The sequence below is a fragment of the Apostichopus japonicus genome, chromosome 2, assembly GCF_037975245.1.
Source record: "Apostichopus japonicus isolate 1M-3 chromosome 2, ASM3797524v1, whole genome shotgun sequence".
In the NCBI taxonomy this organism is placed as follows: Eukaryota; Metazoa; Echinodermata; class Holothuroidea; order Aspidochirotida; family Stichopodidae; genus Apostichopus; species Apostichopus japonicus.
The window spans coordinates 13,022,322-13,047,514 of NC_092562.1; the positions used below are offsets into that span (position 1 = coordinate 13,022,322).

The 25,193-nt window shown below is 38.4% G+C and overlaps 1 protein-coding gene across 2 annotated transcripts in view; it reads left to right on the forward strand.

Annotated features, from left to right (window-relative positions):
- Positions 1–9,663, forward strand: part of LOC139978598 (dual specificity testis-specific protein kinase 2-like) — a 52,045-nt gene extending 42,382 nt beyond the window's left edge. For both annotated transcript variants that reach the window (XM_071988940.1, XM_071988949.1), the window contains exons 8-11: positions 1,128–1,211; positions 1,498–1,584; positions 2,280–2,394; positions 3,897–9,663. In XM_071988940.1, the coding sequence (XP_071845041.1) occupies positions 1,128–1,211; positions 1,498–1,584; positions 2,280–2,394; positions 3,897–4,264 (654 nt within the window). In that variant the 3' untranslated portion in view covers positions 4,265–9,663. The remainder of the gene's footprint in view (positions 1–1,127; positions 1,212–1,497; positions 1,585–2,279; positions 2,395–3,896) is intronic.
- Positions 9,664–25,193: the final 15,530 nt, after the last annotated feature.

A 25,193-nucleotide genomic window follows, 5' to 3' on the forward strand; every position in this document is an offset into this window, starting at 1 on the left:
AAAAACAAACCACAATGCTACCATTTGTTAATAACTTGGTGACTTTGTGTCCACTAATCTTCTCAGTGAGCTTAAATCTTAGGTTCCAAACATGTTTTCGATCACCCTGTAATGTCTCCCAATGTGGAATTTCACCAACCCAAGTCAGATTGTTCAGCATATTAAAAATAAAATGCTTTTAAAAATTCTCACAAGAAATTTGACTACCCTTCAACCCCAAAATGGGAAAAAAACACTAGGTATAGACTTTTAGTAGAAGATTTTGCTGTTATTCATGTAAATTATCAAGTAATTAGTAGAGTAATCAACAGTATGAATGCAACATGCTGATTGCAAAAATTTATCTTCTACACAGCTGTACGGTGTTATCATCTACCGTAGGAAAATGTGAAAGAGGCTTAGAGGAAAGTGATCCTGTTAAAAAAAAAAAACCTGTTTTATCTAAGTACTGCAAAAAAATTGTCAATCACATTTCAAACCTTGCAGGTCCTTCTTCCCGTAGACAAACCGAAGAAGAGCCTGCACAGAAATGGAACCTGTCGGGCCCTCTAACCCTTTAAATGCTAGTAGAGTTTTGTGGGAAGCAAACTTAGTTTAATTCATTTATTTGTTTGATCGCCAATTGTGTACAGTGGGAAAGGAAGTCTCCTATAAAGTCTTAAAAAGACTTAACAAGGTAGGAGACTGCCTGGGAGAAAAGAAAAGAAAAATGTACAAATATATATAATACAGAATATACGTAAGGATTAAATATACAGTAATAAAATCCTAATGATGCTGAGATGAATATGTGAATAGATTATATAATACTAGTACGAGTTAATAAATTTCTAATTTCAAATGTCTGGTGAATGTGGGTTTTGAAGTTATAGACTTCAACTTTCTTGATAGATCATTCCAAATTTGTATTGCTCTATTACGAAGACCGAATTTCCCTATGTTACTATGGTAAAAATTGCAATGCACGTTGTCAGCTTGTCTTGATTCTTTGTTAGGAACGAACAAGATGTTGATCCATTACTAGGTATTAGTTTCGGGTTATGACACGTTTAGTGCTTGTTGAACACTCCTCGTGTGAGAACCTCTTCATAAATGCATCCTTTGATCTCTTCTTCCATTTGCTACAGTGCGACGTATTTTCTTTTGGGATTATCATGTGCGAGATCATCGGCAGAGTAAGCGCCGATCCCGAAGAACTGCCAAGGAGGATGGTGAGTCGCCGCTGATCTTTGGGACATTTGTATCTAATCCGTTGTCTGTTGTGTGTATGTACATGGTTATTACTGTTTATGAACCTGAAGCGTTGCATGTGCAAAGTATCTTAACACATTCAATAATCGCTGTTTAAAGGGTTTTCAAAAATTCTTGTGATATTTCCAAAAAAATTCATCCCTTTTATTGTTTTCCCCCCCCCCCCTTTTGAAATAAAAAATTATATGAGCAAATTATATGAGCAAACCAAAATAGAAATTTGTATTCTTCTTTTTCTCCTTTTAGGATTTCGGTTTGAATGAAGCAGGCTTTCAATTTCTGGCCGGTGAATGTCCTAAGAATATGTTTAATATCGCAATACAGTGCTGTAAGGTAAAGTATCTACCACATCTTCAAGTGTTACTGATTTTCACGCAGGTACAGAGTAATTGGCTAGCTCGTCATGCAGACGATAGACCGAGAGATTTTTGAGGGACCCACGTAACAGATTTTACATCTCATTTAAGGGGAAAGTAAATGCAGTGGGGTGTAAATGGTCTGGCTCTTCATTTATGCACGTCATGACGTGGAAACATTGTCAGTGTGTGTCTAGAACTGTCAGGATGTTCATGCCTCTGTCCTACCTATCCAACCAAAGTACTAGAAAACAAACATAAAAGTACTGCAGGGTCGATATGTAATACCACATTAGGTTGCAAATATTACAACATATATTAGGCATCCTTCTGGATATGTAATATATTTTTGGCACTGTTTTCTGTGAAAAGTAGATATTATGTTTCATGGAGTTTCAAAGAGCTATCAAACACCTGAGCTCTGGTTTTCCATATATTAATTCCCCCCCCCCCCCCCTTCCTCAATGAAGAAGGTATGTATGTGTGAAGGTATATGTGTATGTATGTATGGTAACTTGTAAATTCTCACCTCATGATTTTCTTACAATTCATGCCTCGTTGCAATTGCGACACTAACTCTCCCCCCCCCCCCCTCCCCTAGTCTTTGGTGAGCTTTGAGATTTTTGGACAAAGTCAGCAAGATCTTCTTCTCCCTTCGTCTATCAACTCCAGGTTTCTCCAAAGGAGAGGCCAACATTTCACAGTATAGTGGCCATTTTAGGCGAAATGAGACACCCACATGTCACTAATGTTAGCAAGTCATTATCCTGTACAGATGCAAGGTTTGGTAAGTTTTTCATTTTTATTATTTTTTTTCTGAACATTTTTTTTTTAACAAGGAGGGCTTTTCTTTGGAAAAGATGTGTACCCCTTCACCTACCCTCACAGACTTCCCATTGTGTCTGATGCGTGCCCGTTATTAGCAGGAGGATTCTTTTCGGTTGTTGTTTACAAGAAAGCATGACACAGACTCACTTTAGAATGCTAATTATAGGAGACAATGTTCGTTTGTCTTATGTGATAGAAATGCTTGGGGAGAGGGGGGGGGGTGGGAGCATCCAAGAGATTGCAAGTTCTTGTTCAGTATGGAAGCCACCTCGACAATGTGTGATATCACAGTTCCACTTGATGGTGAAGCCTATTCAAAAGATTCTAAAGTAATCCAAGTTTAAAATAGTACAAGGTTGAGATACCACTTAGCACTGTGGTTTGCAGGTTGGTGGTGGGGTTTGGGGGAGTGGTTGGTAGTAGGTGGTGGAGGAGGGGGATGAAGTTGTTTGGTCTTTGATTTAAACAGTTATGATTCAGTGTGATTGGAATAGTGTTGTGGGATTGCTGACTTCCTCTAGGTTTTATTTTAAAGAGTGGAGTGTGTCTGTAGAGGCAGTTGTGCCACAAATGTTTCCAAACTCTTGAAGTACTATGGACACCTAGCCATATTCAGTAAATCTGTTGTGTGTGATATTGTCATTCAAAATCTTTTGAAAAAGTTTGAAAAGCTCTTTTTTTTGTTTCCAAGATATACACATTTTAAGTTTTGATCAATCTGTGAAACTCATTAAATATGTGCAAACTATGACGTGGAGTGTTGTGCTCATCAAAATTTCTTGTTTGTCCCCTTCAGAAGTTAACCCTTTATTACAAGCCCAAATATATCATTTGAAGAATGTGATGTTCCTCTTTTCGATGAAGTCAACAAAATATTTCGAGAAATTGTCCATAGGCCACAAACCTGTGTTCAGTGTCCTTGAAACAAAGGTTGTAAAAGCAAATGAATAACATAACAGAAAATAAGGCAGTCACTCCCTTTACATCATCAATGTGCATAATTAGCTAATGTTTATTCATAAATGAAACTAGAATTAAGAAAAGACTTGTAAAATGGTCAATCTTTGCTGGATGTTGATGGGAGTTGCAGCTATTTGTCATGGTTTCTTCTAGTGTTTGCACGGGTTATCCGGGTAGCAGGGTACCCGCCCGACGCGATACGACCCGGTTCCTGATTTATTACCCAATTCCTAAGCAAAATTTTTCCCATTGACTTAGTGTGGTTTTAGGCTACTATATGGTCGAAGATGACAGCAACAACGAAAGTATTCCATGGATATCTTATAACTGCGTCACAAGTTCAGCTAATAAACAGATGGTTAGGTAGATTACCCCACTGACTTAGTGTGGTGTTAGGCTACCATGTGGAAGAAATTGAAGAATTCTCACAATTATTCACAATTAGTTTGAAAGATACTATCAAACTTATTGGTTCAGGACATAATTATTTTCATCCTGCAGAATTACATAGAAGCCGCTGTAGGACCACCGCGACAACGGACGCCCCCGGCAACCTCTACAAGTCGTCCAGAAAGAGAGGTGTAACCAGAAGCAACTCTGACTCCGGCTCTAGGGCCCTAAACGTCCAAAGAGTCAGCGAGAAACTCAATCCGTTCTACTACGAATCGCAACAGGGAAGTCATAAAGATGAGATGGACGGAGAGAAGAGAAGGGAGCATTCTCCCGATATCCCGTCTCCCGTAACCAAACTCTGTAACGATCTGGCGTCCATTTGGCCCGACCGGGGAGAAGGAGGAGTCGGGATGGCTTGGAATGGATCTCTGCTGGAGAAAAATAGATCTAATTCCTTACCGTGCATAAAGCAGTGAGGGGGTGACTGAGGCAAACAAAAAAGATGAGAATCAACAGAGAATCTGAATCCAGACAGGACGCTGGGTTCAAAGGCAAAACGGAAAAGACGAGAATGAACAGAGAATCGTAATCCAGACAGGACGCTCAGAGACGGTTTAAATACACGAAGATACCTCACAGAATCGGCTGGTAGAAAGATCTGACAACCAATGGTGGCTTGCAACAGACTACCATGGTTACGATTCCGAGTTCCTATGTCAAATAGCGCATGTTCTTTGTGTTCCATTATTAACATGAGATAAGATACATCCACCATCTTGTTTACTCAAGCTCATCCAAGATGAGTTGGTAGAGATCGTTTCACATCAACACCATCGCATGCCCACGTTGGCCTCAATTTTTGTTGCAACAAACAAGCAAACTGATGATTAAGCTGTAAAGCACGACCTCTCACAGGTTGGTTGGGTTTCTTTAAAAATAGTTTCTCTGGCAGTTTTTAAGCTTTGCCAGGAGCTTTCAAGAGAGAAGATCAGAGTAGGTTTGGGTTGGTTGGAGTTTAGTAATGGAAAGCTTAAATTGAACTTGAAAGAGAGAACTGACATCATTCTGCATTCTACTTACGTTACTATTACAACTGGAACACTACAAGGTTATTTTACTACTACCTAACACCAAAATCTATAACAATGTTACTTACCCATGACCAAAGTCAAAACAATGTTACTTGTAACCCACTTCAACCAAAGTCAAAACAATGTTACTTGTAACCCACTTCAACCAAAGTCAAAACAATGTTACTAACCAAAGCCAAAATTTTTTTTACGCATAATATAACATATAACAATGTCACAACTGTTTAAATGTAAACTAAGGCCATGCCAAGACTAGATGTTAAGGCATTTAAGTCGATTTTTACCAACAGTTACGTTTAAAGCAATTTATTGGATTTGAGAGTGCTAGAGTTGGATCAAGCTTTTCCCTTTGGTTAAGTGTTTCATTGAACGGATATTAAGTAAACTTAGTAACCGATTACTGTATTTTGGTTGAAAGAAATTTTTCCGAGGGGGGGGGCTTGACTTGGTAGGTGCATTTAATTATGTCCTTTATGCAAGAATGGTGTGTTAGGAAATTGAGATGTACACTGTTTTGATATGAAAACTTGGTTTCTTCCCATTAGCTAGTATTTCGTATTTCATTAATCTCCGGGAAGACCGAATAGCAGGGTAGACACACACTCGACATTATTACAGAAATGAAACACTTCCGATTCCAATCGCAAAAATCTCACCGAGCATTATTCCAAAAAAAATTAAAATTATAAAATTTGGAGAAGTGTTGCAATATGTGTGACTCTAGTCTACCTTCTCCTTTTTCTCCAGGTCAATGTTAATGCAAGAAAAGAAAACTTTATTTTATTTATTTATTTCACCCTCAAATTTTTCATAAATTTAAATTCAATCAATTTAAATTTGTATAAAAATAAGTCCACAGTTGTTAATTATTGCTACAGAAACAGACATGTTACTGTTGTTTCTGATGATACTAACATTTGAAGAGCAGAAAACTTTGACAATGTTTCTTTTGCTTAGTTTAAATTTATTTTTTTTCTTTCTTTTTGCTTCAAGGGTTATTGACCTGACTTGTTTCTGTGTGAAAGTAAAAGATTTTGAATTTACTTTTGTAGGTCCTCTGGGCAATATAAGGAAAGAATAGCTCTTTAGTTTATAATTCATGGCTTCTGGACACATTTATGTCATGGGAGATAGTTACTGTACAGAGAGAAACGTTATTGTATGTAAATATTGTAAGAAAATGTGGTATAATTGTTAATTTTTGCAGAGATACCTTAAGAGAAGTAGGTCGGTGAGGTATTAACTCTTTCAAATTGAACCTGAAATAGAGGAAAGTAAGTTTAGAAGGGTAAAAAAATACTACAAAGATATATGTATATATATATTTAAAAAGGAGGGAAAGATAAAAAATATTTAAAAATTAGAAGAGGAAGTGTTATAGATCGGATATCGAAAAAAATATAATACTTGAAAATTTTCAGATTTTTGTTTAGAGTATAATCCATAACTTGAATAATTATAAATCAAACTCCATGATTATCGACACTGACTGCTAGTTGAACTGCCAAGAAAAAAAAAATTAGGATGCAACTTAGAGACCTTACTGATGTTTAATGTACGTATGTTATACATATATATATATATGATATATACATATATGATATTATACAAATAATGAATGGTTATGAGTGCAATAGTGCAAATATTTCATGAGTTGAAAGATGGAATGTTCCATTCAACGAGGCACAGCCGAGTTGAATGGAACAAATTACATCTTTCAACAAATGAAATAATTGTTCTATTGCACGAATGGAAACCATTCAGTATTTGTTTTATACAACACCTTCAAATTTGGATAGGATTGGACGTAAAATGCACTCATACAACAGATTGTTTGAACAGACAGGTTTCTCTGCTCTCTTACCATTGAAAAAAGTGCTATCAAAAAAGTACAACCCATGGTTCTATTTCATAGAGTGGAATAGAGCGGATTTTGCATGCAATCAACGAGCAATTGACCAAGCAAATGACTAGAATACAATTAGGTGTTGTATAAATACATATATATTATGATTGGCACAACGAGAAGTGTCGTGTTGCTTTATACCAATATATATTTTCTTTATACCAACACAGGTTTCCTGATCTTTATATATAAATATATTTGCTTTATGTGTGCCTAATTGCTAGGGGTATTTTATACATTTACACTGTAAGCATGCCTCCTTGCTAGAGCTGTTTTATATACGCTGTATCTGTACCTCCCTGCTAGAGGTATATTATACGTATACACTGTACGTGTGCCTCGCTGCTAGAGGTATAATTTCAAAAAAGTAGGTACACTGGTATGTATGCCTCCTTGCTAGAGAGAGGTATTTCATACATATACACTGGTATGTGTGCCTACCTTTCAAGAGGTCATCTCTAAACTTTTAGAAATATTTTTAACCACAGTGTTAAAGTTAATAATTGAAGTTAATAATTAACAGCTAAAGTTAATTATCAGTATAGCTAATTAACAGCTAATTAACAGCTAAAGTAATAATTAACAGCTGAAGTTAATAATTAACAGCTTATTAATAGCTCAAAGATAACAGTCAAACATTTGATCAGTTTTCAGTATTTCATTCCTGATAATGGTCTAGTGACTGTGACAGCTTTCTGTGACAATTTGACCTCAGAGAAGCCATGTTGCTGTGGTACCCCATGTCACTCGGTGCAACTGAGGTTTAAATACTAATTTGTTGAAATATTGTTTGGATACAAAATTGGCAAATCATTTCACTCTCGTTTGTTTTTTATATCGCCAAAGTGTACAAAGAATCTCCAAATTTAATATGACTCTCGTCCATATAAACAAAGGGTTTAATACCTACCGTCCGTTTTTCGTTCTGTTATTATTTTTTCGTCCTCATTGGTAGGATTTTGCAATTTTTTTTTTTTTTTTGGTTATTTCTTCATGAATACAAAATTGAATTGATTTCAAAACTTGTGCTGTCAATTAGTAGGTGCTTGACATTTTAAATTTATCCTTAAAATGCTTAAAAATATTTTAGGTATTGCAGACAATATTTGGTCTACAAAATTAGTTCCACTTTGAAAAGAAAATATGCCGCTTTTGAATGTGGCATCACTGGATCTCTGTGTCAAGGATTTCCAATTAAAAGATGTATCAAAAGTTAGGGTAGAATATCAAACTAATTGTTGCATAATATTTGCAATAGGTTTTGGTTTGGCAGAAAAGAATTTGTTAAAAAAAAAAAAAAAAAAATCATAGTCTCACATTTAAATGCAGCTGTTTGAAGTTTGACGTTTTTTTTAAATTTTTTTTTATAACAAGTCGAAGTATTATTATACAAGTGGAAAATGGAAAAATGACTGTAAAATTGTTAAAAACAATGGAAAAAAATTGTTAATTCCAAATGAATGTTAATTACTTGGTAAGAATAACATTCTATTTCTAAAAAATGAAAATCACACATTAAAAAATGAATATCAAAGAAGAAGAGAAGGAAATTATAATCCTGTTTTTGACAAGTTTATACAGATAATGAGCAGCTAGGACCTGAACTTTACTAACAATGATATTTGCATGAATACCTCGGTCTAAAGAGTCACAGATTTAATTACAACAACAACAACAAATAATTTCAAAAAACATGATATTAATAGTAGCATCTATCAATTAAAAATCGAAATAAAATGGTTCTTTCATACTCATCTGTGGAAAATACCACTGTAAAATATTGGCTGGAGTGGGCATGTTACTAACATGATGTTAGCATGTTAGTCATATTGGTTTTAAGTAAAGGTTGCCGATGGGAGATGGGAATGGTGAACATGTAGCTATAGGTGCAACTGCAAGAGAGGGAGGGGTGTGGGTGTGTCGAAAGAACATGGAACGGGGGGGGGTAGGTGTGAGGGGTAGGTTTCAATTGAGGTTCACATCCAGCCGTTGACCGGTGTACTGGCGCTGCTTGACTGAACACTTGAGCAATTTCTAAAAACAAATGTTTTGGGTATCGGCTGGAATGGTAAATTCGAATAAAAGGTGCCATTTAGTTTTTCTTACAGATGAAATGAAATGTGTAGGATGTAGGCAGTGTTCTCCTTTGTTATTCCCATAGAATGAAGTTTAAACAAAAGTTCCTTTTTTTTTTTCTTTTTTGGTGTGTCCCTTCAGATGGTATTGATGATTAAACGAGGGATATACTTTCGTAGCTAATATACAAAATTGACCCATGATGATCAAATGCAATGTAGAGACAGTTATTGTCTGTTCGGGATCGTTGTACAAGTGCGTCATCAGATAATTGTAAAGTATATAATAAATAAAAGAAACTTAATTTTGTAAATAAGAAATATAAAGATGTGTTATACGTGTAGATACAAAACAAGGACAGAGTCAGTGTCGACCTTGGTACCCGACACTCAAATATGGCGATTAAAGAAGTTTTGGAGCTGTTCCTTTTGCTTTCATCATTTCTTTTGCGGGGGAGGGGGAAAGGAGAGGGGTTAAATTCGTCAAAAGTCTTGAGTTAATCTATTTGTTTATGAGATTGTAGTCGATAGTGATAATTGCATTCTTTTTGAAGCAATAACAAAAAATCATGTCAAAACTACTAAGTTTTTTTTCCGGGGAAAAAAAGCAACAAATAAATTAATAGTCAAAAATAAAAACGGGGAAAAAAATAAGGGGGAAGTCAATTCCTTTATGGTTACATTTATGAATATGATTTTTTACCCTTCACAGCTATGAGGGGTTTGTGTCTCCTTTTAGAGATACAAAAGGTATCTCTCCCCCCACCCCCACCCCTTTAAAGGAATTAAAGTGGATTTACTTGCACCCTAATTCTGGGTGTAAGTGCATCAACTTAACCAAGTTTCATGAAGTTACATGAAGTAAGACAAAAGAGGCTGATATATATTATGTTGTTATGTGACATAACTAAATGCCAGTTTTTTAGTTTTTTTTTAGTTTGTTTGTTGATTTGTTTGTATTGTTTTTGCTTCTATGCCAATATTTGTGTGACAAAGTTTTTGTTTTCAATTTAATACATACTGAAAACGGACGTTATGACTTAATATGGTTCTCAGTATATTTCCTTTGTTATTATAATAATTTCTGATAGATTTCCTTGATGTTATTATTTCTTTGTAAATACAATTAATTCACTGTAAAAATTATGTTTATTTTGAATAATTGTTTGCATGAACATAAATGTTCTTCTTTATCTTTTTGTTGTTGAAATATTGCATTTTTTCTAATTGAAAAAACCCCATCTGATACAGAATTTTTGGTGGAGGGGGAGGGGGGGGGGAGGGAGGTTAATCCAGTAATTGTTGAATAACATAGAAACAAAAATATACAAAGGTTACATACTTCAAAACAAGTTTACTATTACTACTGTTTACATGGTGTTGTCATGGATTTGTTTCAACCTATGTTTTTGAGTAAGCCAATCATGTGACTTGGAATTTGCATGATGAGAGTGGTATGCAGGGGAAGGGAGGAGAGGCAGGAGGTGGGGGTAGATTTATATTGTAAATGTTTTTGGACATCCCATGCCCAATCATACCTACCAAAGTTTGAAGTGCTTAGGGTGTGGGAGGAGTTTGCTGCAATAATTGTTTGCACTAATTTGACCTTTCATCAAATGCTCCGTCACGTTTGGTATTAAGTCTGATAGGCCAAATGTGTGTCGAGGATTGCGTCAAGGCCACAAGGTTTTTGGTTGTTTAACCTTTAACTTTATGATGTCATAACTACAGAAGTACTACATTCCTTGCCCCGGCACACAGCTATGTTGGAAGTCCGTCAGCCTTACGGCTTATAGGAGACATTGGCAGCACATTTGTTGGTTTCCCGAAGGGAAAACTATGGAGGCACTCTGACCCACCGTCCTTGCAAACTTGTGAGGATGACCGCGGATACAAAGTCGTCAATGACTATAACCTCATGGCCGGAATAGCAGGCAGGTAAAGGTGCAGAGGTCACCAAACACAGGAGGCGGAGGAGGGTGGATTGTTGTGCGTTGGCAATTAAAAGAATCCAAACTACAGTATGGGATGAGGGCGGTATTCAAGTACTTAGCATGCAAAGACTGCGGATGTGTGACCTGATTAATTCACTTTGGCTTCGGCTTTGGCTTTTCGTATGCTGCCGTTCTGGACGAATCTAACCGTAACGGTAATTAACGACTTTGCGATTCGTGTGATAGTTATTGCTGACTTTGCAATCCGAGTTCCACCTCGCAATTTTGCAAGGACGGTAAGAGTGACTCCATAGTTTTCCCTTTCGGTAAACCAAAAAGTGAGGGGCAAACAATTTCGACTTTGTTCGAAAGTTCAAGATCAAAAAGGGGAGGTATATATGACACGGTACATTTATCGTAAATGAATGTCTGGCGACATTTTTGCTATATATACAGGATTTGAACGGGAAAACAATTCAATTAAATTTCATAAACATGCTCGCAACATACACATTGACGCATAGTAACTGACCAGAGAATGATATCTTTCGTTATGTTTGAATATGGTCTTAGATACATATCTATATCATAGCAAGGTTGAAGCCAAACTTCAGAAATAATTTATGTTAGAGCATGTGATCTATATACCTGCACACCAATCCTGTCTTACATGTAGGATTTAGCAAAGGCGATTAATTAAGTCAGACTCGCTCTCCCAACTTTCTCCGCATTTAACTTACCATGTAACATTGGAAATAAAGCCAGTGTTTCCGTTGGAGCGCCCAGAAATTCCCGAAAAGGTAGTTTGTATTCTTCTGTATAGGACATTATCCCTACTTGACTGTGATACTTAATTTACGTAAATAGCGCCACCATTTTTGGCTTGTACCGTATTTTGTCTGCATCGTGTTTGGCAATTTGGCGCCAAAAGAGATCAATTTGAGGTGACTCGTTAGAAAGGTTTCAGCATCTTCGCTTCTGTTGGTTTGGAGTTTGGGAGAGTTGTATTTGAAAGTTTTGCACTGAAAGCGTTTTCATCCCAAACTAATTGGACGTCTTTTTTTTTCCAAATGGGAGCATTCCTCTTCCCCTTTCTCCTGCATGCTTTTCCAAATATTTCATATATTCCCCGTTCCCCTTTTCACATCTGTTCCCTCCCTCTGTCCTTGTCCCCCCCCCCCCCCCCTTAGTCCCTGCTCTCTTCTTGTTTCTTCTGCTCTCAGGTCATTCCCACTATTCCTCTGTTCCTTCACTGATATCCTTCCTAATCCCACGCTTCTCCCCACGTCTCCATGCTCTTCATTGCTTTCAAATATATTTTACTTCACCTTCGTCTGCCCTCCGTTCCCCTCCAAACTGTTTCGTTTTCAGTCTTCGGTGCTCGATGTAAAGGACATACATGTATATAGTCAGGTGACTTAGCAAATTTAACGTTACCGGCCGGACAAAAGTACCAAATTTGGCATGGAGTTTCTTTTCGACCTGTCTATTGATTTTATCCGTGGAACCCACTGAATCGGTTCCGATTTTCCAAGATGGCGGCCAAAATCCAAGATGGCCGCCAGAAAAAAAGGAAATGTCAAATCTGGCTGTAAAAATCGGAGATGAACAAATGAGGGGTAAATTCAGGTGTTTCCGGGGTCACTGAAACATGATGGTCATGGCATGTTGCTTGTGTAACCCACTTCCAAGATGGCGGCCAAAATTCAAGATGGCCGCCAGAAAAAAGGAAATGTCATATATCTGGCTGTAAAAATAGGATATGAACAAATGAGGGGTCAATTAAGGTGTTTCCGGGCTCACTGAAACAGATGATGCTCATGGTATGTTGCTTGGGCCACCCACTTCCAAGATGGCGGCCAGAATCCAAGATTGCCGCCCGAAAAAAAAGGAAATTTCATATATATTCATTCTCCAGACCCCCTGTGCCCTTTACTGATCGGGACCATCAAACCTTCCGTCCTCAAACGTGTAAATGAAACCGGGTTAGCACCCTGACTATATGTTATGGCTGGTATTCTAATTGTGTCACTTTGGCTCAGGAAGCCACTTAGGACTTATTGGGGAACTTTGAGGTGTGATCGACTGTGGATAGACACTGTCGCAAAGCCCGTTATTATATGGGAGTTACGAGTGTCATGTAAGACTGATTACATTGAGTCAACTATATAATAGGGTAACTTGAGGGAAAACCGACCAGATGTGAATACCGACTCATTGGGCGATTTTGTACGATTGTGCACCCTTCATAAACACAACGTCAATTGTGCGAACAACACACGCTAAGTCAGGTCACTAGTCATCTGAGGTATTTAGGTCGTTCTTTTCGAACCTGTACTCCAGGGCTGCTGTTAGCGAGGATCTCCATGAAGACTTGTTGTCTGGTAAAGACAAGCCCCCCCCCCCCCCTCCCTTAGAGTAAAAACGATAGCTTGGGTTCGAATCTCTCCGTTGGTGAGCTCTGAACAGCGGTAGCAGCGATGAAGAAGTCCCCCGGTCCCGATGGCCTCCCTGCTGAGTTCTATAGGACCTTCTGGAGGTTCTCGGTGGGGACTTGAGAGACGTGTTCGCTACCGCTTTGCAGTTGAATTACATGAGCCAAAAACAGAGGGCTGGAAATATTGTTCTCCTCCCAAAGTCGGGAGACCCTTTGGACCCTAATAGGCGTCCAATAACGCTGTTAAATGTGGACTACAAAATCCTGGCCAAAGCATTAGGAAATCGCTTAGCGGATGTGATGCCGGATATTGTGGGTCCTCTCCATACTTTGCTGTGCGAGGCAAGTGTATTCAACATAACCTCTGGTTGATGAGAGACTTGATCGAGTTTGTTAAAGTTCGTGATTTGCCATGTGCACTGGTCTCCTTGGACCAGGAGAAGTCCTTTGACATGGTAGATCACGACTTTCTGTTCAGATCGTTAGAGTCCTTCGGATTGAACTCAGTGTTTTTTGTTGGGTCTCCTTACTATATAAGGACGTCACGAGCATGGTCACTGTTAACGGATTTACTTCTGGTCCCTTCCCGGTTCGAAGGGGAGTCCGTCAGGGTTGTCCCCTCTCCCCGTTGTTGTATGTTCTCTTCAGCGAAACGCTCAGTACAATAGTTTGGCAAGTATTTGGCGCCAAAAGAGATCAATTTGAGGTGAATCGTTAAAAAGGTTTCGGCATCTTCGCTTCTGTTGGTTTGGAGTTTGGGAGAGTGGTATTTGGGAGTTTTGCACTGAAAGCGTTTTCATCCTAAACAAATTGGACGTCATGTTTTTCAAATGGTAGCATTCCTCTTCCCCTTTCTCCTGCATGCTTCTCCAAATATTTTCATTTACTGTCCGTTCCCCTTTTCACATCTGTTCCCTCCCTCTGTCCTTGTCCCCTCCCTTAGTCCCTGCTCTCTTCTTGTTTCTTCTGCTCTCAGGTCATTCCCACTATTCCTCTCAGTGTTCCGTCACTGATCCCCTTCCTAATCCCACGCTTCTCCCCCGCGTCTCCATGCTCTTCATTGCTTTCAAATATACTTTACTTCACCTTCGTCTGCCCTCCGTTCCCCTCCAAACTGTTTCGTTTTCAGTCTTCGGTGCCCGATGTAAAGGACATACATGTATAGGACATTATCCCTCCATAACTATGATACTTAATTTACGTAAATAGCGCCCCCATTTTTGGCTTGTACCGTATTTTGTCTGTATCGTGTTTGGCAAGTATTTGGAGCCAAAAGAAATCAGTTTGAGGTGAATCGTTAAAAAAGGTTTCAGCATCTTCGCTTCTGTTGGTTTGAAGTTTGGGAGAGTGGTATTTGGAAGTTTTGTACTGAAAGCGTTTTCATCCCAAACTAATTGGACGCCTTTTTTTCAAATGGGAGCATTCCTCTTCCCCTTTCACCTGCAAGCTTTTCCAAATATTTCCATCTATTCCCCGTTCCCCTTTTCGCATCTGTTCCCTCCCTCTGTCCTTGTCCCTCCCCCACCCCCTTAGTCCCTGCTATCTTCTTGTTTCTTCTGCTCTCAGGTCATTCCTACTATTCCTCTGTTCCTTCACTGATCCCCTTCCTAATCCCACGCTTTTCCCCGCGTCTCCATGCCCTTCATTGCTTTCAAATATATTTTACTTCACCTTCGTCTGCCCTCCATTCCCCTCCAAACTGTTTCGTTTACAGTCTTCGGTGCCCGATGTAAAGGACATACATACATAAAGTCGTTTCTGAAAACCTAGACAATCCAAAAGGTGTTAAGTAAGGTTCATGGAAAAGTCTCTCTGCAAGTGGCTTTACTGTAGCAAATTTGATGACTAAGTTACATATTTTTTTTGACTTGCTCAAAGTTCAAGCAATCAAAAGTCGTCACCTTAATCCATTGAGTTATTTGACATGTTAAGAATTAAGATAATTGAAGTGGAGACGGCAACTGTTTAAAGTTAACTCCTGCTTACAAAAGAGGATTGACACCGTCCAAATACACATATTCTTTACTTTACACGTTTCACGTGACGCGTCAGTGAACATACGATCATTGTGGGTCAAATTGGTGGAAAAGTTGCTGTTTTTGTAACGAGCGCCATCTTAATAAAAGTTAAGATCATTGAGGTGGAGCCAAGTGTTGAAAAATAAATTTCCGCTTACAAAAGAGGATTAAAAACCAATTACATATTCTTTACTTTACACGTTTCACGTGACGCGTCAGTGAACACACGATCATGTGGGTCAAGTTGGTAGAAAAGTTGCTGTTTTTGTAACGAGCGCCATCTTAATAAAAGTTAAGATCATTGAGGTGGAGCCAAGTGTTGAAAAATAAATTTCCGCTTACAAAAGAGGATTGAAAACCAAATACAACTATTCTTGTCTTCACACGTTTCACGTGACGCGTCAGTGAACACACGATCATGTGGGTCAAGTTGGTAGAAAAGTTGCTGTTTTTGTAAAGAGCGCCATCTTAATAAAAGTTAAGATCATTGAGGTGGAGCCAAGTGTTGAAAAATAAACTTCCGCTTACAAAAGAGGATTGAAAACCAGATACACATATTCTTTTCTTTACACGTTTCACGTGACGCGTCAGTGAACATACGACAATGTGGGTGCAATTTGTGGGGAAAGTCGCTGTTTTTGTAACGAGCGCCATCTTGAAGAATTAAGATCATGGAGGTGGAGACAAGTGTTGAAAAATAACACTCGCTTACAAAAGAGGATTGGAAACCAAGCTCACATTTTTCTTCTGCTTTTCTTCAAACATATGCAAGACTTTGCATGAACCTCTAGCAAGACCAACGAGACGGTACTCCAACGAAAAACAACTTTAATGCAATGAACATTTAATTGTTGGACGCGTAAAGGATCATGAAATAAGGCTAATATTGGGTACGGAGCAACCCTTACATTGAAAGGGGCATGAATAATTGATTCGGTTTACAGCTTGTGGAAATTCAAGTTCATGTTAGACGCAGTGATTTAAGAAATGTCTATACGAATTATTAATATCTCCACAACGTACAGGTTTTAGTTTGCGGGTCTATAGGCTGTTTATTGCTTAGAATAACCCTACTCCACATATAGGGTTATACTACTCGTGATGTTTTTTTTTTTCTGGTTTAGCCAGTGGTCTATCAGTTTCCCCCTTTTGAACTCACTTTTCTTAATTGTCTTAACGTTTAACAAACTCCTTTATCGGCATACGACATCATTCCATTGCAGTCATATATTAAGCAGTACAGCATTGCAAACAACTCACTCTTTCTAAGTTTCAATACGTCACAATAGAACCGACTTAGAAACTACTTTGATGAGGTTTGAACTTGGATGATTCATGGTATCAGAAGGTGTCGATTTGTCCGGCTAAGTTCGAGGAAACAGTTACACCTTACATGGCGTTTTACAAACATATAGCACAGCATTAACAGTTAATATATCACAGCAGTGACGATGCATAATAGTATAATAATCGGTGGAACTGCTGTGGTTTGTTCGCCGGATGAAAGTGTAAAGTGAAAAGCCAAGTATGGCGAGACCACTGGACCGAAACTATTGACATCGAAATGTCAATCAAAGGAATGACAAAAAGACGAACAACACACAAAGTAGCGGGAAGGAAAGGGTTGCGTGTTCAAATTATGCAGTAGTCTACTTTTTCGAACTAGTATAACGCTATGGGAAATTCAGTAGTGTTTGGTGAAATGAAAAAAAAAAAATGTCGATTTAGGTAAACCAATGAAAATGAATTTATCACGAAGGGAGCGGTGGGGGAAGGGGAGGCGGGAGGTGGCAGGGGGGGATTCAATAGTCTCAATGTATCATTTTATCTTGTGAAATAAAGCGAAAATTACGCTTTCCTTCAATCTAAACCAAAGCCCTATCTGTTTATTCGACTATGAAGCGTTACATCTAGTTACTGTCATGTTCATACAACTGAGATAATATTAAAATTACCCCTCACCCTCCCCCCACAACAAATATGTAGCTCCTTTAGCTGAGTACAGTTTCTTGGCAAACAGTGTATACGGTATATATACTAATGTTTATTAAAATGTATATGAAGCTACTATGACGAGTGTCTTTTTATCGAAATATAAAGGATTAAGTGAACAACAACCCCGCCATCTCGACCCCCACCCCCTCCCCCCCCCACACACCATAGACTTTCATTGTACTATAGAATGTACCGGTGCTTTGATAGATAGACACTTATTCAGCCAATGATCAGATAAATGGATATTGGGAATTGTGTGATCAACTACAATTTTATTTTTTGTACTTTTATGGTAGCTAGGGCTTTGAAAAGACAAAATCGCCCCAAAACCCCCAAACTAACAAAATCTACGTCAATAGATATGTTATGTGAAATTATACCCTATAGTGTTGAAACCTTTAGCAAGGTCACACAATTTCGAATAACCCTAACGGTGGCTTAAGTTATCGTGTATACTGTATATGCAATTATCACACCATATCGTCTATTCATATCGTCTGTTGTTATTTCACAGGACTCCACCCTTAGTGATATAACCAACCACAGGCTAGTATTCAGTTTGTTTGACGTCATCAAAACAATCTCAGAGTAAGCATATACTGTAGTTAATTATACCATGCATATCATGCATGACTTGGTATATTTGTTTTTTGTTTTTTGGGCGCTTTTCATTGGTTACTGCACAGGAACCCAATTTATGACAAGTTGTGTATTCATGCAACGTGCTATCTACCGTAGGCAAGGGGACTGCGTAACACCAATAGTAAGCATATACTGTAGTTATACCATGCATATCATGCATGACTTGGTATCTTTGTTTGGTTTTTTTTGGGGCGCTTTTCATTGGTTGCTGTACAGGAACCCAATTTATGGCAAGTTGTGTATCCATGCATGCAACGTGCTATCTACCGTAGGCAAGGGGACTGCGTAACACAATAGTGTATTTAGAACTGAGAACCCCACCTACAAGTAAAGGGTCATATTTCTGAACGCACGACTGAACAGTATCTTATCTAGTGCCAGAAATATGCTGAGAAAAATCAACCCAACCAAACAATGGAACGAATATTTCATTGTTGGCGATCATCAAAGTGTTGCATGCGGCAGACAATATGCACGTTAACTCAATCATTGGACCATGAAACCTTTTCACAAACGGGATTTTGGTTGAATCAGTCAACTGCAAGATCAAGGCCGGAATTCAGTCACCGTACTTTGTTAAGAAAGACAAAATATTGCAAAAACACACGGTTCTGGTTCTTGATTCCTTTATGGCCTCAAAAGTACCCACAAGTTCAAGGTTACATACTGTACACGATATAGTGAGGCATGATATCTGTATATGCGCTACCCAATCTTCAGTTGTTGTCGATTTGATGTAATTTATAACAGTAATATAATATAATATTATATCATATAATAAGTATATCATTCACATTAGAGCCCTGATATTAAACCAAATCATTATCTTGACCAGTGGCGGATTTTTTCCCGCTTTTTTTTTTACCTGCGCAAAGGGTCTGCGCAAGTAGGAGGTATCCCCTCCACCTTTGGGAAATTTCTGTATATGATTGACTTTTGAAGTAAACTTTAGCCCAAGATTGTTTCCACTTCTTGTTCCCCTTATATAATATCATCGATTTCTTCATTCTTTGGGAAATGTTTGGCGGACCTTCCTAAAAACTGTAGGCGTCTCTAAATAGATATCGTCACTTGGAATACTGTAATGGCCTGCGGCTTATGTCGATTGAAATCAGTCATTAGCCAAATGGACTGTATAATCTGTACTAACATTCGGTTTATTGCGAAAATGTACTTTTCCATGGGAGGGTCCATACTGTTACAAGTACCAGGGAATTAAAGAGTACCGTACCGATAAAGTCCAATAATGCTACCATTAGTAGTATCCAGTTTTTCAAGAAAAAAGAAATTGAAATGGTTTGGGAGAATTGGGGGAGGGGTTATCCGAAGATAGGGAGGAGACGGAATATATGTACACACACACACACACACACACATATATATATATATATATATATATATATATATATATATATATATATATATATATGTATATATATATATGTATATATATATATATATATATATATATATATATATATATATATATATAAATATATATATACAAACGGATAGTGTGCAATTGCTTGTCCCTTCCAATCCCCGCTATGTTTTTACCCTTTTAAATGGACTCTCCGGTGTCTGATAAAAAGCGTTATGTCTTAAATAACGTAAGTTATAATGCAGTAGATGGGTACATACAAGGATAAACTTGAGGCAGTTTTGGACCACAGATCATTTGTACGTAACACACTCAGTAACAATTTAGAATTAGCAAAATAGTTATATGAATAACTGCAGCAATTGGTTATTAAGTTAAATATTTGAATAGGACCATTGTATCAACACGTATTGCAGTCAGGGCGTATCCTGTTTTAATGAATAACCTTATGATAATCGTTAGTGCGTCAAGTGACCTCGAAACGATGACTTATTGGTGGTAACTATCTGTGGATTTAAACCAGTATTTCTTGTATTGAGAACACACGTCACACGTCATATGCATTGTCACAAGTCACACCAAGGTATGGCTGTATCTTGTTTGCTGACGTGCGATCTTGTAGACCATGGTGAAATGTCTCACGAAGGCGTATCTATCACTATTGACTTCGCCCTTCTTCTTCTGCTGATCCAGGCTATACAACAGGCGCGGATGCAGGTGGGACTGAACACCCATGCACCCCCTCCTTGTTTTGGCAACAGTACACACAAACACACAAAATATCAGAAGTAGTTATTAACACAACCTTGCGGGTAGACCTAATTATTAGACCAAGTTTATAGCATGCATATGCACCAGAATGCACCCTTGCCGTTTAAGAATAATTTAAAAAAATGGGGACCCCAGATTGATCGTGACCAACCCCTCCCTTATGAAACTCCTGGAACCGCCCATGGTCTACAATATTTATTATTGGGATTATCTGGCCGGAATGTAGGATACATGTGTGGGAATGTGGGAAATACATAGTTATGACCGTGTTTGGTGCCACATGCATGGGGATAAAGGTTACGATGGTTATACAATATGGTAATATAGACTACAATATTGAGTACATCTGAGGATGTGGGAAATACATATTATGACCATTCATGGGTATATGTGATTGGGATATATGCTGGGATCAAGTGAGTTGGTGCATACTTCAATGATAGTGTCCTTTGTAAAGTGCTGTGTAAAATGCCTGTCGTGTACGGAACGTAAGTGGCAACGATGTTAGTAAGGTCTTTTGCATAGGAAGCAGAGTTAGATGTGACTGTGTTTGAATTTTTATCAGGTACCATGGTATAGGTTTACAAAAAGTTGTACTCGTAATTGAAACCTTTGCCTCTGCATTTTTCTCTTTTCGCTCCTGAGATCATGAAAACTTGACCATCACGAGAGTTAGTATAGGTCTATTACATCATTCAGTACTCCATTCCAATATTTATCTTGTGTAAATCCCACATGTAAGCAACAGTAAGCAACAGGCGGATTGGCCAAGCGGATAACCGACCCGGACCTATTACGCCTATGGGCCCGAGGCACGGAATACCCTACCAGACTGAGATGCCGAAGTCGCCGAAATTGCCGAAGTCGCCGAATTCCTGTTGGTCGTGAAAGGTGAAGCTAGTTTCGTCCGACGGCAGAGCCGTTTATAGGGAGAGTTGTGATAACTCACAATTCGCCGCCATCTTGTATCCATTAAGAGATTTCGTGTATTTGATACATGTGGTAGGTCTGTTCTACGCTGGTACATTAAGGCAATATCTCAACTCTGAACTTGAGAGAAACCGTCATGATGGGTGCAAGAGTATTCGAATGTGGGTAATTGGTCACTGTTGGGAGACCGTGGCTGGTCAGTGTCGTGCGCAAAGGGGAGTTCCGGGTGGTGTTGGGGTGGGGGGGGGGGTGCTCCCACCTGTGACCGTCAGTCGGTGGAAAATGCTTTAGTCGGAAGAGTTTTGCATTCAGCAGGGAAGAATTGGACCACTACTACGAGTAGCCTCCCCGTCCTCTTCTTTTGCAACCTCACACAAAGTATTCTTAGCAAAACCTTGTGTTTAGGCATACTTATATAGACCTAATTTACAGTCTATATGCGCCACAGAATGAACGATTTGACCTCTAACCTTTTGCTCAGTATGTACCCAAAATCCTCTACATATATGTGTCTTCTTCATTGACCAAATTCAGCCCCCCCCCCGTCCCCTCACCCCTCCTCTGTAATGTTCTTAATTCGCCTCTAGCCCTTCCAAATAATTTCAACCCCTACCTTCATCAGTCGGGGGAACTGTGCCACCTTCCCTCCCTGTCCCCACCCTTCCCACACACCACTTTAGTCCTGTACACTACACTGTGGTGGGTGTCTTGTAACTCCAACCACAACCCTTTCCTTTTCCCATTGATCAGAACTCGTGAGCCTTGTAACACAGGAGGTGTGTTTCGATCTCCTGCCACCCGCTTCCGACGATTCCAATAATATATATATAAGTATTTATTTACACATATAAGTTCATACGATAATGTAATGGCAGCGGGAAGGGGTGACCTCATTTTGGTAGAAACATGACTTAAAAAGTTCGGTTGGTTGGTGGAATGGGAGACATGTCTACTTGGGTTACTACCGTACTGTTGCTGTTATATCACTAAACAAATTCCAAATGGGGCAATGACAAATGTCAGGTGGGGAAGGGTTAGAGTGCTTCCAGTAGATGTTCACCCTTCAATGGAATATATTCAGTAGACAACATCAAATATTGAGTCGGTATGATGACCAGAAATTCTAGCTGCCTATTATCACAGGAGGGAAGAGGTGGGAGGGTAGGGGAGGGGTGGGGAATGGTGCAGAAGGGAAGCGAGAGGTGGGACGGATATATATATATATATATATATATATATATATATATATATATATATATATATATATACATATATTCTATGCCGCTTATCGTAATTACGGCTCTGCCCGACGGGCGCCCATTGTCATTGATCCGGTTGGGTCATTGAGTCGATTCCAACTTCTATAAGCCAGTCCCCACCTGGCACTGCTATTGGCTGCATACGTTATCTTAATACACAGGAATACGGTGGAACGTACACATTTTACAATAATACATTTGTATTCGAACGTCAGTATATGTATAGATAGTTGAGGCAAGTGATATTGTTGTGCTACTTAAAATATCTGAATAAAGTAAAGCCAAAAAATCAGTACATCAGGTATTGAAATCTGATGATTTTGAATTCGAATTAGATCATATGTTTTTGAAATGAATCATTAAAAGACGACATCTAAGTCAAAGAGCTCAGAAGACCTAACATCAGTGGTTCTTCAAGTTAGACATCAGTTTCAGACAATTTCAGACAAATCCTTTTGGTGTCTAACCGAAAAAACGAATTATCATTGTCTGTTATATTTAAGTACAAAACCCTTATTACGACGCTATGAAAGTGTCATAATCACCACAATCACCACATATTAATAAAAAAAGTTTTCGTCATACAATGTATGTACATGTTACATCAGTGGATACAGGGGCGGACTGGGTCTTCAAACCAGCCCGGGCATTTGTCACCTAGACCGGGTCATTATTCATTGATATGTTACTTACAAAGTGATCGCCGTCCTGGGGGAGGGGTTTAATGGGGTGTCCCCCTCCCCATTGAGTTTTGGAAGTTATGGACTGCCTAGATGCAAAATAGTGCTATATTTCTCAAGTTTGAAGGTTACAATAATCCTTTAAAATAGTCCCAAAAATAATTTTACAGATTCAACACTTGATTAAAGTGAGAAAGTTAAGAACGTAAACAAAATAGACAAAAATATATGTTTTAGACTGGATTTGATTAAGTTTTTCAAGCATTTAAAAAGTGTTTCTACACAGCCCGTCTGTACTCTATTAACTACTGTGAAAATGGGCTGTAATTTTTACCAGGCTCCTTAGCCCACCGGCCCACCTGCCCACTGGCCCACCGGGCATTGCCCAAAATGCCCGTGTGGCCAGTCCGCCACTGAGTGGATAGTATTCTGTGTAAAAACAAAACTATAATATAGCATAGTTTGGGGATTGGGTTTAAAAATCTTCAATGTCACTTCAGAGTATATATCAATATGGACCAATATGGATGAACAACTTCATTGTATATATATATATATATATATATATATATATATATATATATATTGCACGTTGCTGCAAGCTATAACAGTAGTATGGGCTGTACCATATCGACACTGGTACAACGTTTAATAAAGAAAAAAAAAACAAAAAAAAAACAATTGCACTGAAATTCAAGCACTCATAATGGTCAAATTAAAATCGTGACCTTTCTTGATTCTTCGTCAAATTAATTGATTTAAGTTAGAAAAAAACAACCACAAGAGGGGGGGGGGGCGTAGAAGGAACGAAAGCAAGATTGTATTGATGTGGTTACGGTGCTATTCGATATGGTAGGCCTAATCAACGGTATCAAAAGTATACCATAGAGGAATGGATGCAAGCTTATGCGGTCAAGTTTAATTTTAACATCTATCAAAAAAAAAAAAAAGATGAATTACTATTGTACTAATATATTACAGTATATCGATGTCTTTATAAATTGCTGTTTTTTTTTGGGTGGGTATACACGTGACGTATATACCAAAGCACACAAGTATTTTGTAACGTGTATATATGTCTTTGCCTACAGTACTTACGTCATAATTGGTTAGGCTGTAAGATCACTTGCGTATCAGGGTTAACACTCTCTATGCTTTAAGACAACATACTTCCCCCTCTCCTAATTAAGCTTTGCGGGCAAAAACTGAAACTAGGCAGTTGTTAAGTCTAGCCTGGAAGTGTTGAACGAAACCCCTAGACCTTGGGGCCGATGCCTCATAGGCACTAGCTTCAATCATGCCTATAGTTCAATGCGACACTGGATGGAACCAAGCAATTGCACGAGGGATTGGGTGGGGGAAGGACGGGGAGGGTCGACATCTCCTAGATAAATGTGGTTTGGCTTACTTCTTGTCGGTACAAAATATGCAAACAGATCTGGTGGGTTACTCTGTGATTGGAGCGAAGAATGGGGACTAGATTTGATTTGTCTCCTTGGCGATTACCTCATAACGTTCGCCGCACCCATAGGTATTAAAAGGAGAACGCTTGATATAAACTCCACGTCATACATAATCCTCAATAGAGAATGATTTTGAATTCAAATATAGATATAGACATATCTGTATGACCCACTGAACCATATATAGTGTAGCCTTTACCCTAAACTTACCATTCATTTGGCCCAGTCATCTTTGCATGTAGTATAAGAACATCCACCACTATGGTGAGATACTCTGAGAGGATTCGATCAAATATTCATAAAGTATATAAAATCATGTATGAAACAACATTTTGTCGACAGTTTACCGCCCCCCCCCTCCCCACAGAAAAAATATATATAATTGAAAATATAATTGATATATATATATATATATATATATATATATATATATATATATATATAATTGAAATCGTAAACCCTTGTTTGTTATTCGTTGTGACTGCGTATTTGGTATTAAATCAATATGAAGAGAAAAAGCAAGCGAAAAAATAAAACGGCGGCCAATCAGAAGAATCCCATGGTAGACAAAAGCTTCGTCTGAAACTGTGCAACTGTTCTAATGAGTCTATTCTTCCTATTCAAGATTGTAATCTTTTCTTGTTGAATCAACCGAATCTATCGTGACTGGTTATTTAATAGAAGTTCGTTTATTTTTGGATTTGAAAAGAAACAATAAGGCAGGTTGAAAACTTCTGCAGGATAATAGTCAACGAATCTTAAAAATAAGGTAAAGCAGTAACCTTTACAGAGTAAACTCTTTGTTCAAAGTTACACCCATGCA